This window comes from Oncorhynchus kisutch, linkage group LG12, assembly GCF_002021735.2.
Source record: "Oncorhynchus kisutch isolate 150728-3 linkage group LG12, Okis_V2, whole genome shotgun sequence".
Lineage (NCBI taxonomy): Eukaryota > Metazoa > Chordata > Actinopteri > Salmoniformes > Salmonidae > Oncorhynchus > Oncorhynchus kisutch.
In genome coordinates, this window is record NC_034185.2 from 40,373,123 (window position 1) to 40,386,262 (window position 13,140).

The 13,140-nt window shown below is 44.4% G+C and overlaps 1 protein-coding gene across 13 annotated transcripts in view; it reads left to right on the top strand.

Annotated features, from left to right (window-relative positions):
* Window positions 1-13,140, top strand: part of LOC109900399 (utrophin-like) — a 172,921-nt gene that overhangs the window by 128,686 nt on the left and 31,095 nt on the right. For 11 of the 13 annotated variants that reach the window (XR_004211951.1, XR_004211955.1, XR_004211953.1 and 8 more), the window contains 4 exons: window positions 2,927-3,063; window positions 8,386-8,424; window positions 8,800-8,865; window positions 11,237-11,302. Coding sequence is in view for 8 of the 13 variants with exons in the window: in XM_031837544.1 (XP_031693404.1) it covers window positions 2,927-3,063; window positions 8,386-8,424; window positions 8,800-8,865; window positions 11,237-11,302 (308 nt within the window). In the remaining 5 variants the exon portion in view is untranslated. The remainder of the gene's footprint in view (window positions 1-2,926; window positions 3,064-8,385; window positions 8,425-8,799; window positions 8,866-11,236; window positions 11,303-13,140) is intronic. The other 2 variants (XR_004211952.1, XM_031837552.1) reach the window with 1 other exon arrangement.

Here is a 13,140-nt window from a genome sequence, read left to right on the forward strand (position 1 = left end):
AATGCTATGCTAGGCTCTGCTGGCAGCAGGCAACATTTTCACAAAAATAAGAAAAGCAACCAAATTAAATCATTTACCTTTGAAGAACTTCGGATGCTTTCACTCAGGAGACTCCCAGTTAGATAGCAAATGTTCCTTTTTTCCAAAAATATTATTTTTGTAGGCGAAAAAGCTCCCGTTTCTTCACCATGCTTGGCTGAGAAATCGACCGAAAAATGCTACAACTATAACGCCAAACCTTTTTCAAAATTAGCTACATAATATCGACAGAAACACAGCAAACGTTGTTTAGGATCCATCCTCAAGGTATTTTTAACAAATATATTCAATAATATATCCGTTGAGGCAGTTGGTTTCTCATAAGAAGCGATTGGAAAAATGGCTACCTCAGTATTTTACGCAAGGTTTTCTGCGGGAGACACCATGTGACCACATGCCATATATGGTCCCTTACAGCCATTCTTCAAGGGAAATGCCTAAAAAGATGTCACAATGCTGTAGACACCTTGGGGAAAACGTGGAAAACGTAAGCTCATTCGTAGCTCATTCACAGCCATATAAGGAGTCATTGGCATGAGGCGGTTTCAAAAAATGCACGGTAAAAAATGGAGGAGGAGGTCTTGTGGTGTGGTCTTCTGGTGTGAGGGTGCTTTGCTGGTGACACAGTGAACTCTGATTTATTTAGAATTCAAGGCACACTTAACCAGCATGGCTACCACAGCATTCTGCAGCGATACGCCATCCCATCTGGTTTGGGCTTAGTGGGACTATCATTTGTTTTTCAACAGGACAATGACCCAACACACCTCCAGGCGGTGTAAGGGCTATTTGATCAATAAGGAGAGTGATAGAGTGCTGCATAAAATAAGCTGGCCTCCACAATCCGCCGATCTCAACCAAATTGAGACGGTTTGGGATGAGTCGGACCTCGGAGAGAAGGAAAAGATGCCAACAAGTGCTCAGCCTATGTGAAAACTCCTTCAATACAGGACTAAGATTTAATCCTACTACACCAGCTTTGATGCTCGTCGGATGTGGCAGGGTTTACAAGCTATTACGGATTGCAAAGAGAAACCCAGCCTCGAGCTGCCAAGTGACGCGAGCCTACCAGACGAGCTAAATGCCTTTTATGCGGCAAGCATAAAAGGCAAGCAACACAGAAGTATGCATGAGAGCACGAGCTGTTCTGGAAGACTGTGTGATCACACTCTCCATAGCCAATGTGAGCAAGACCTTTAAACAGGTCAACATTCATGAGGCCAACTGGCAAGTGTCTTCACTGACATTTTCAACCTCTCCCTGACCGAGTCTGTAATACCTATGTTTCAAGCATCGTCCCTCTGCCCAAGAAACCAAAGGTAATCTGCCTAAATGACTACCACTCCGTAGCATACAGGTCGGTAGCCATGAAGTGCTTAGAATGGCTGGTCATGGCACACATCAACACATCAATCCTAGACCCACTCCTAATTGCATACCGCCCCAACAGATCCACAGATGCAATCTCTATTGCACTCCACACTGCCCTTTCCCACCTGGACAAAAGGAACATCTATGTGAGAATGCTGTTCATTGACTACAGCTCGACATTCAACACCAAAGTGCTCACAAAGCTCAGCACTAAGCTATGGACCCTGGAACTAAACACCTCCCTCTGCAACTGGATCCTGGACTTCCTGATGGGCCGCGCCCAGGTGGTAAGGGTAGGCAAATACACATCTGCCACCCTGATCCTCAACACTGGGGCCCCTCGGGGGTGTGTGCTTAGTCCCATCCTGTACTTCCTGTTCACCCACGACTGCGTGGCCAAGCACGACTCCAACAAAATCATCAAGTTGGATGATGACACAACAGTGGAAGGCCTGATCCCCCGACAACTATGAGACATCCTTTCGGTTGGAGGTCAGAGACCTGGCGGTGTGGTGCCAGGACAACAACCTCTCCCTCAATTTGAGTAAGACAAAGTAGCTGATCGTGGACTGTAGGAAAAGGAGGGTCAAACAGGCCCCTATTAACATTGACCGGATTGTAGTGGATTGGGTCGACAGTTTCCTTGGTGTCCACATCACCAACAAACTATCATGGTTCAAACACACCAAGATAGTCGTGAAGAAAATATTTTACCCTCAGGAAAATATTTGGTATGGGTCCCAAGATCCTCAAAAAGTTATACAGCTGCACCATCGAGAGCATCCTGACTTGTTGCATCAACGACTACACAGGGTGGTGCGTACAGCCCAGTACATCACTTGGACCAATCTTTCTGCCATCCATGACCTATATACTAGGCGGTGTCCCAAAAAATTGGGCCCAAAAAATTGTCAGACTCCAGTCACCAAATTGATAGACTGTTCTATCTACTACCGCACGGCAAGCGGTACCGGAGCGACAAGTCTATATCCAAAAAGCTCCTTAACAGCTTCTACCCCCAAGCCATAAGACTGCTGAACAATTAATCAAATGGCCAAACGGACTATTTACATTGACACCCCCTCCCCTTTTGTTTTTACACTGCTGACAATTGCTGTTAATTATCTATGCATAGTCACTTTACCCCTACCTACAGTACATTAACAAATTACCTCAACTAACCTGTACCCCCGCACATTGACTTGGTACCGGTACCCCCTGTATATAGCCTCGTCATTTTATTGTTACTTTTTATTTTATTTTTTAACTTTAGTTACTTTAGTAACTTAATTCTATTTCTTGAACTGCATTGTTGGTTAAGGGCTTGTAAGTAAGCATTTTGCGGTAAGGTCTACACCTGTTGTATTCGGCACGTGACAAATACAATTGGATATGATTTGAAATTTGGTTGCTAATTAACCCATTAACGAGGAACACAGCCAGAAAAAAACATACATTTAACACACACTTCCTCCTCTCCGTCTTACAATCTTTCTCCTCTCTCTCTCTCCTCCAGACCACGTCAGGTGAGGACATGCGTGATTTCACCAAGGTGCTGAAAAACAAGTTCCGCTCCAAGAAGTACTTTGCCAAGCACCCCCGTTTGGGCTATTTACCAGTCCAGACTGTTCTTGATGGAGACAGTATGGAGATGTAAGTGCCTTGAAGGGATGGTCTCGTTGTGTTGCCCTCCTGTCAAGACTTTAATTTACACTCCCTGTGTGCTTATTTACCTGTCTGCGGAGCGTTATACCCTCTGGCAGACTCGGGCAATTTATCTCCTGTGTAGCACAGAGCTGTAGCACAGGGTTGCTGCTCTGCTGTGGAGTGAGTCTGTCTGGATTTACGCTGGTCGCTCGCTCAGACACACATAAATCCTCAGTAATGGTGTTTAACTATTGCAGATTATGCAGATGCTCGAGTCAGGTGGCGGGAGGTGTGAGTTATGTCCCCCTCACTGTCTCCATCAACTAGGAGCTTCAACGAATGTCTCTCTTTCTCCCCACATCTCTTTATCTCACCCCTTTTTGATATATCCTCCTCTATCAGTATCTTTCTGCCTTTGTACGTCTCTCTCTCTTTCTCTCTCTCTCCTTCACACAGACACACACACGCACATTCCAGATCTATGCAGCCACTCCTCAGATCGATTAACCCACCATCCTCATTCCACTCATTTCTCCACTCTGTCTTGCTTTTCCTCCCTCCTCTCTCTGTGCCTAAGACATAAAATAATTACCAAAAGTATGTGGACACCTGTTCTTCGAAATTCTATTTCCAAAATCATTGATATTGAGATCGAGCACTGATGTTGGGCGATTAGGCCTGGCTTGCAGTCGGTGTTCCAATTCATCCCAAAGGTGTTCGATGGGGTTAAGGTCAGGGCTCTCTGCAGGCGGGTCAAGTTCTTCCACACCAATCTTGACAATCCTTTTCTGTATGGACCTCGCTTTGTGCACAGGAGCATTGTCATGCTGAAACAGGAAAGGGCCTTTACCAAACTGTTGCCACAAAATTGGAAGCACAGTGTTGTCTAGAATGTCATTGAATACTGTAGCATAAACATTTCCCTTCACTGGAACTAACGGGCCTAGCCCGAACTATGAAAAACAGCTCCAGACCATTATTACTCCTCCACCAAACTTTACAGTTGGCACTATGCATTGGGGCAGGTAGCATATACCTGGCATCCGCCAAAATCAGATTAGTCTGTCGGACTGCCAGATGGTGAAGCGTGATTCATCACTCCAGAGAATGCATTTCCATTGCTCCAGAGTCCAATGGCTGCGAGCTTTACACCACTCCAGCCTATTCTGTGCATTATACACTTGTCAGCAACAGGTGTGGCTGAAATAGCCGAATCCACTAATTTGAAGGGGTGTCCACACACTTTAGTAAATATAGTGTACCACCTGCAGTGGTGCTTACTTGACAAATGTCTTTAAAAGGTGGAGAAAAGGTCAAAAATTGGGAAGGGATTCTTTAAAATGCTGCAAAGGAAATGGTGGCTTGTAGAAATATGACTATTCAAAAAATAATCACACACACTGTTAACTCCCTCCCACCTGCTCTTCCTTCATTACACGACAAATAGGATTTCTAACAAAGAGACATATGTTCATTTGAAAGACGCATTGGAGCCACCTACCTTGCTGTGTTATGTGTCGTTCACCACCCTTATTTGTGAGAGCTCAGGATAAGGCTGTACACTACATTAACTCTAGCAGGGAGTCTGATGAGTTTAGGAGTTGTGTGGGTTGGAGTTTGAGAGCGTGCATTTGGGGACTCATTTTAAAACACATTAACTCAGACTTTTGTGTGGAGTCAATAACACACAATAACACAGAGATGTACACGTTCTGACAAACACAAACACAAACACACACTTCTGTCAACCCGAGCAGAGGCGGCAGTAGTGAGCGCGGGCTAATGAAATTCCTCCTGAACATATGGCAGTGTTTCTGTGTTCCCAGCACCCTCTCTGTCTGTCTGTCAAGCAAGGAAAGGTGTCGGAGTGCACATGTGTTGTTTACCCCCCCTTATAGAGGAGAGGAGAGGGTGATAGAGGATGAGAGTAGAGGGGAGGAAAGAACATTGTTAACAGACCTTGTTAACCTTTCTAGGGCAGGCGTTCTGCTAGTGGAACCCCTCCACAACATTCCTCTGAAAAGGTAGCGCGTGAAATTCAAAAATAGTTTTTAGAAATATGTAATTTTCACACATTAACAAGTCCAATACAGCAAATGAAAGATAAACATCTTGTTAATCTACCCATCATGTCCGATTTCAAAAATGCTTTACAGCGAAAGCACAACATATAATTATGTTAGGTAATAGCCAAGTAAAAAAAAACAGAAATTTTTCCAGCCAAAGAGAGGAGTCACAAAAAGCAGAAATATAGATAAAATGAATCACTAACCTTTGATGATCGTCATCAGATGGCACTCATAGGACATCATGTTACACAATACATGTATGTTTTGTTCGATACTGTGCATATTTACATTGGCGCGTTACGTGCAGTAATGTTTTGATTCCAAAACATCCGGAGAGTTTGCAGAAATACTCATCATAAACATTGATACAAGATTCAACTGTTATTCACAGAATTAAAGATAGACTTCTCCTTAATGCAACCGCTGTGTCAGATTTCAAAAAAACTTTACGGAAAAAGCATAATCTGAGAACGGCGCTCAGAACCCAAAACAACCAGAGGAATATCCGCCATTTTGGAGTCAACAGAAGTTAGAAATTACACCATAAATATTCACTTTCCTTTGATGATCTTCATCAGAAGGCACTCCCAGGAATCCCAGTTCGACAATAAATGACTGATTTGTACCATAAAGTCCATCATTTATGTCCAAATAGCCACTTGTTGTTAGCGTGTTCAGCCCAGTAATCCATCTTCATGAAGCGCAGGCACTTAGTCCAGACAAAAACTCGAAAAGTTCCGTTACAGTCCTTTAGAAACATGTCAAACGATGTATGGAATTAATCTTTAGGATGTTTAACATAAAACATCAATAATGTTCCAACCGGAGAATTCCTATGTCTGAAGAAAAGCACTGGAACGACAGGTAACTCTGTCTGGAGCGCGCGTCATGAAACCAAGGCACTCTGCCAGAACACTGACTCAAAGAGGTCTCATGAGCCCCTCCTTTATAGTAGGGATGGTAGAATCCTGCCCAGAGGCAGTTCACTCTGGGCACGCTATTCATCCAAAAGTGAAAATGCTGCCCCCTATTCCAAAAGAGATTTAAGTTAAAAAGTGAGTGTCAGGACAGCTTGTCCCTCAAGACCTGTTGAGCTGCACTGGCATACAAGTGTGTTTGAAATAATCAGGATTGAATTGGATTTAATACGTGTTTTGGTATTCAGTGAAAAGATATATGTATATATATATATAACACAACATCATGCAAACAATAATGATAAGGAAAACCTTTTGCTACAGTATGGAACACTCAACACATGCACCAGACAGTGTGTGTGTGTGTGGGTGTGTGTATGGTGGTATGCCATGTAGGCTAGTTGTAGAAACTCCAGCAACATCTCTGTATGGTATCACATTTGACACCACAGTATATGCAGCACTCTGCACACACAACATCATGTGATCAAGGCTTTGCATATGAAAATGCCCTTCCCTCCCCTTCATTTTCAGAGTCAGTGTGGGAGTCTACTGTTGGCTTTGTACATACCAGTCAGTCCCTTTCCCTAATACACAAATACACACACACACACCAAGTCTCCCTGATGGTGCCAGGGACATGCTTCAATGCAGAGACACGTTTTTGTTTAGGTGTGAATTTCAATGAATCTGTTTTTTTTATGCAATGTGTTTAAAAAATAATTTGAATAATTTTTTTACCAGAAAATAGTTAAGCCAACAGTTATTCCTTCACATTTTGTCAGAAAGGGGCTACTAAGTGTATTACCACTATTCTATATCAGGGGTATACATTGAACATGTTTGTGTTTGTCATGTGATCATTGTGAATTTCTAACTTTTTTCTATAGTTGCTGGTTGTTGACAGTGACTATATCATTCCTGTAGATCACGGTGGTTAAATGTGGTTACTCAGTATATCCAGGGAGGTTGGCTGTAGTTGCGCTGTCCTTTGGCCTGCTGCCATCCCAGGGAAAAGTGAACTCTTAAGGCCCAGCATCACTGACTCTCCAGGCCCCTTACTCCTGCTGCCTGTTCTGACTGTGCTCTATACAGCAGCAGCACCAACGTTCGTCAGAGCTAAACACTCCAAAGGTCGCCCTCTCTCCTTCCTCCCTCGCTCTCTTCATCTTTTTCATAAGATGGCACCCATCCAGCCTGTCATGAGAAAAATTGGAGGAGAGAAAACCGTCTCATCACAGCAGTGTGTCTGGTTTTGAAAAAAATCTACTGAAACCCTAGTTGGTGTTGTCCTCTCTAAAAAAAACGTCCTTATGTCACCAGTTAACGGGGGTGCACAAAGTGCTAGCAGACTGCAGACAGCAGTCCCAAATAGCGAAATCTCTCCTTCACTGAGTGATCATGTACAATAGGAGTCTCATTTTGGCAGAGAAGTGACTACAGCTTTCTTTACCAATGCGAGACACACACATCCACGATTCAGCGTTTTGCGTTTGAATGGCTCCACTTTCTTATTGCGAACTATAACACAAGGAATGATCTAACTTTCAGAGCTCACAAGCAATTACCTTAGCATCTCAAACGTCCTTTCCTTCTCTTCCTGTCACATCTATATTTAGCAACTGTTATTTTTTGGTACATTCAATTCATTTTTTTCGGCACTGTGCATTACAAGTTTAGACATTTTGAAGACTGCAAAATTAAATGTAACTGTAATAAGGGAATGGCACAGATAGGATATGGTATTTTGATAATCTCGGTAATGCTGGCAAATGTCAAGTAAGCCTAATAATAGCTGCACATTTGTCCTTGCAATCAGTGCTGAAATTAAAAGGCATACTTAGCTACTACAGTAAATACAGGCTTGGAGCTGCATAGCTTTGCTTGTAAGTTAATATTCCACTAAAATGATTTAAATAGGAACTCAGTTACAATATCACTTGGAACTTAATAGTTTAATTACTAGAAACCATTGGACCATAGGCTTAAGACGAAAGGGAAGATTTTATTTGGAGCAGGCTTTGAGAATAGGATGAACTTGCTCCTAAGGTCAGTGTATTTTCCTCTACAATAGTAAAGGTTAGGATTTGGTGTGGGCAAGCTGATACTAGACCTGTGCCTAAGGACAACATCTACCTGGTGTGCTGCGTGCTCCTGTTGTCACACACTTATGGCTGTACCAAGCATCGACCCTCTTATGCTGTTGGTTGGAACCCTACCACCTGTACTCTCCTCCTGTTGTATTTGGTTCTTGAACGTGTTCCTGTTATGTGGTCCTAAATATAGAATTTCTGTGGTGCCTTTCCTCTCCTCCCCTCCCCTCCCGTCCGTTTCTCTTGCAGTCCCGTCACTCTCATCAGCATGTGTCCGGAGCAGTATGAGTGAGTATCTGCATGTGTCCCCCCTCCAGATTAGAATGTTCCCGACATCTAAAACTCACCACCCCAACTACCCCCACTCAGCCGTCACACCGCATGTTGCCTGTCTGCCCGATCTACCAAGCAAGCACTTCCTCCTCCTCTTCCTCACAGCATCCTCTTCCTCCTAACATCCTTTCATCCCACTAGCGGTGCAGTATCTCCTGACTGGCTACCTAGATCATCAAAATCTTCTGTTGTTGATTTGTTTGTTTATTTATTTATTATATTCATTGATTTCTCACTGCTGATTTGATTTGATTTTGTAATCAGTCTTTTTTGTTGTGTTATTGTGTCTCATTGTGTACCCATCTCCACCCTTCCATTCCCCCTCTCCAGGCTTTCCCAGTCACCCCAGCTCTCTCATGATGACACTCATTCCAGGATAGAGCAGTACACTAGCAGGTACTGTACGCTTCCATCACACAAACTTTGCCCACACTTGGTCGTGTAGAAGTTGAGAATATATACAGTGCATTCGGAAAGTATTCAGACCCCTTCATTTTTTACACATGTGGTTATGTTACAGCCTTATTCTAAAATCTACAAACAAAACCCCATTGTGACAAATGTTTGCAATTTCCCCAAAAAATGATGACACTCGAAATTGCATTGTTTCCATTGATCATCCTTGAGGTGTTTCTACAACTTGATTGGAATCCGTCTGTAAATTAAATTGATTGGACATGATTTGGAAAGGCATACACCTGTCAAAATATTGTCCCACAGTTGACAGTGCATTGTAGAACAAAAACCAAGCCATGCGGTCAAAGGAATTGTCCGTAGAGCGCCAAGACAGGATTGTGTTGAGGCACAGATCTGGGGAAGAGTACCAAAGGATTTCTGCAGCACTGAAGGTCCCAAAGAACACAGTGGCCTCCATCATGAATAGAAGAAGTTTGGAACCATCAAGACTCTTCCTAGAACTTGCTGCCCGGCCAAACTGAGCAATCGGGGGAGAAGGGCCTTGGTCAGGGAGGTAACCAAGATCCCGATGGTCACTCTGACAGAGCTCCAGAGTTCCTCTGTGGAGATGGGAGAACCTTCCAGAAGGACAACCATCTCTGGGGCACTCCACCATGCAGGCCTTTATGGTAGAGTGGCCAGATGGAAGCCACTCCTCAGTAAAAGGCACATGACAGCCCGCTTGGAGTTTGTTAAAAGGGCTCTCAGACCATGAGAAAAAAAATGTGGTCTGATGAAACCAACATTGAGCTCATCATCACATCTGGAGGAAACCAGGACCCGCTCATCACCTGGCCAATACCATCCCTACTGTGAAGCATTGTGGTGGCACCATCATGTTGTGGGGGTGTTTTTCAATGGCAGGGACTAGGGGACTAGTCAGGATCGAGGGAAAGATTAATGGAGCAAAGTACAGAGAGATCCTTGATGAAAACCTGCTCCAAAGCGCTCAGGACCTCAGACTGGGGCGAAGGTTCACCTTCCAACAGGACAACGACCCTTAGCACACAGCCAAGGCAATGCAGAAGTGGCTTCGGGACAAGTCTCTGAATGTCCTTGAATGGCCCAGCTACAGCCCGGACTTGAACCAGATCGAACATCTCTGGACGGACCTCAAAATTGCTGTGCAGCAACGCTCCCCATCCAACCTGACAAAGCTTGATATGATTGAGAGCTTGAGAAGATCTGTAGAATGAGAGAAACTCCCCAAATACAGGTCTGCCAAGCTTGTATTGTCCTCCCTAAGAATACTCAAGGCTGTAATAGCTGCCAAAGGTGCTTCAACAAAGTACTGAGTAAAGGGTCTGAATACTTGTAAATACTTGTAAATGTAATATTTCTGTTTCAGTTTAACGTAACAAAATGTGGAAAAAGGGGGTCTCAATTCTTTCCGAATGCAATGTATTACAGCCTATGTCGTCTACACTGTTGTTCATTAAATTAGAGACAGTAGGGCTAGCCTCCCTTGCAAATATTATGGTGCCCCCTCAGTTTTAGCCATTCCATATGCTACACCATTGAGAGCATCCTAACTGGTTGAATCACCGCCTGGTATGGCAACTGCTCGGCCTCTGACCACAAGGCACTACAGAGGGTAGTGTGAATGGCCCAGTACATCACTGGGGCCAAGTTTCCTGACATCCAGGACCTCTATACCAGAGGAAGGCCCATAAAATTGCCAAAGAATCCAGCCACCCCAGTCATAGACTGTTCTCTCTGCTACTGCATGGCAAGCTGTACTGGAGCGCCAAGTCTACGTCCAAAAGGCTTCTTAACAGCTTTCATGAACCATTAACCCACAGCTCAATGCACCTCACTGTTACCAGTTAACAAGCTGCCTTGACACACACACACACACACACACTCATATGTGCAAACGCAAACATACACATACTGTACACGCAGACTCTGTATTGGCATACTAGCCCTATCCCAGTGTTAGCCGTGGGCCAGTGTAGGGCCAGTAATCCACTGTGTTCCCCTCCCAACCGCATGGATCTATCACAACAACAACACTCCACCCGTGCCCAATGGGATTGGACCAGTGTGGTTCTGAACCTCTCATCCCAGTCACTGTACTGTAATCCATCTCATGTCATAATTGGATCCCATATTGTAGTGGCTGATCCTCTGGCTGTTGGACTGAACTCTGTCTGAATGTCAGATGTCTGTTAGGTCCACTTGTTAGGTCACATTTCATCCGGTCACCTAGAATGGTGCACTAGCCAGCAGCAGTTTCTTCTGTACCCAGTAATGCTTCGTAGGCATTGACCCCCAACTTAACGTTCATTAACTCATCTGTGTTTCTCAGACTGGCTCAGATGGAACGCTCCAATGGTTCTCTGCCCACTGACAGCAGCTCAACTACAGGAAGCATGTAAGTAAACATGTAGTAACCACAAGTAACCATTAGTAAACATTAGGTTTCTCCGTTACCCTACTGTCCACCTACTTGTCAACCTTGAGGTTAGACTAATGGACATATCTCTGTCAGGACTACCTGTGTTATGTTTGGCTCTGTGGACTGTCTCACCCTGCCATAAAATATTGAAGTCTCTCAGTTAATTCATGTGTTAGAGCTTTGAGTGGCATAAAAAAATATATATAACGATTATATATGATTATTATTGTCATTATTTGGTCTATGATAATAATTGAACAAGCAGAGAACAATAGATAGAAAAGAGGATGCGGAGAGGGAGGAGAAATGGAGATGGAAAAACAGAGAGGGAGGAGAAGAGTTTGAAAGATAAGGACGAAAAGAGTACGTTAAAGCGAGAAAGATGGTTTGCTTTGATATAGATTAAAATGAATGATCTTGGAGTGGGAAGATGGTTATGGGAAGAGAGAACTTTCATGAGAAAAGGTGGGGCGAGAGAGGGAGAGGGGATGACAAAAGATAGAGAGGTGGTAAGCAATACTGAAGCTGCAGATTTGTGTGTGTGTCTGTCTGAGGGAGAGAGAGAAAGAGAGCGAGAGAGCTTCAGAGTGTTAAGACCTAATCCCAACTGAGATTCTTATCGGGGGAATGAGTTCTCTGAGCTCTCTGACACCCTCTGAGGTCACACACACAGCTATCTGTACACCCTCTGTCGCTATGATCCTGTGTTTAGAGGGGGGTTAGAATGTGATGATCCCTCAACCTGCTCTGATAAGAGGGAGAAGCCGAGCTGAAGTCTGCAGATATCACTCAGATGATCTGCATGTGTGCACGTGTGCGTTCACTGAAGCACATGTGGGATTTGGAAATGGTTTTCAGTGAGGACACGTTGGCAAAAATCTATCCACACACGAAGGCGCATCAGGCATGTTTGAGGGAGCGGGAGACAACTGCGTAAGAGAGAAACATAATCAGGAACACGGTGAGCATGATAGACAGATTGGAGAGGGATAAGAGAGTGACAGAAATATGGAAGAAGTGCGAGCCCTGTTGCACTCTATAGCCATGAAATACCTTGAAGGGTGGTAATGGCTCTGTCCAATTCGCATATCGCCCCAAGAGATCAACAAATGACGTAATCACTATTGCACTCCACTCTGCCCTCACCCACCTGGACAAAAGGAATATCTATGTAAAAATAGAGGGGGGTTAGTACCACTCCAAGCTCAGGATTCTGGGTCTGAACACCCCCATATGCAACTGGATCCTGGCGAGGGTAGGTAACAACACATCCACCATGCTGACCATCAACACAGGGGCCCCTCAGGGGTGTGTGTTTGGTCCCCTTCTGTACTCCTTGTTCATCCACGACTGCGTGGCCGCGCACGACTCTAACACCATCATCAAGTTTGCTGACAACACGGCGATGGCAAGACTGATCACCGATGACAATGAAGCAGCCTATAGGGAGAAGTTCAGAGACATTGCAGTGTTGTGCCAGGACAACAACCACTTCCTCAAAGTCAGTAAGACAAAGCAGCTGATCGTGGACTACAGGAAATGGCAGGGCAAGTAGTGGAGTGGGTCGAGAGCTTTAAGTTCCTCTGTGTCCTTATAACTAAGAAATTAACATGGTCCAGACACACCCACACAGTTGGGAAGAGGGCACGTAAGCACCGTAAGGACCTCTACACCAGGTGGTGTCAGAGGAAGGCCCAAAAAATTGTCAAAGACTCTAGCCACCCAAGCCGTAGACTGTTCTCTCTGTTACCGCACAGCAAGCGGTACCGGAGCGCCAAGTCTGAGACCAACAGGATCCTAAGCAGCTTCCACCC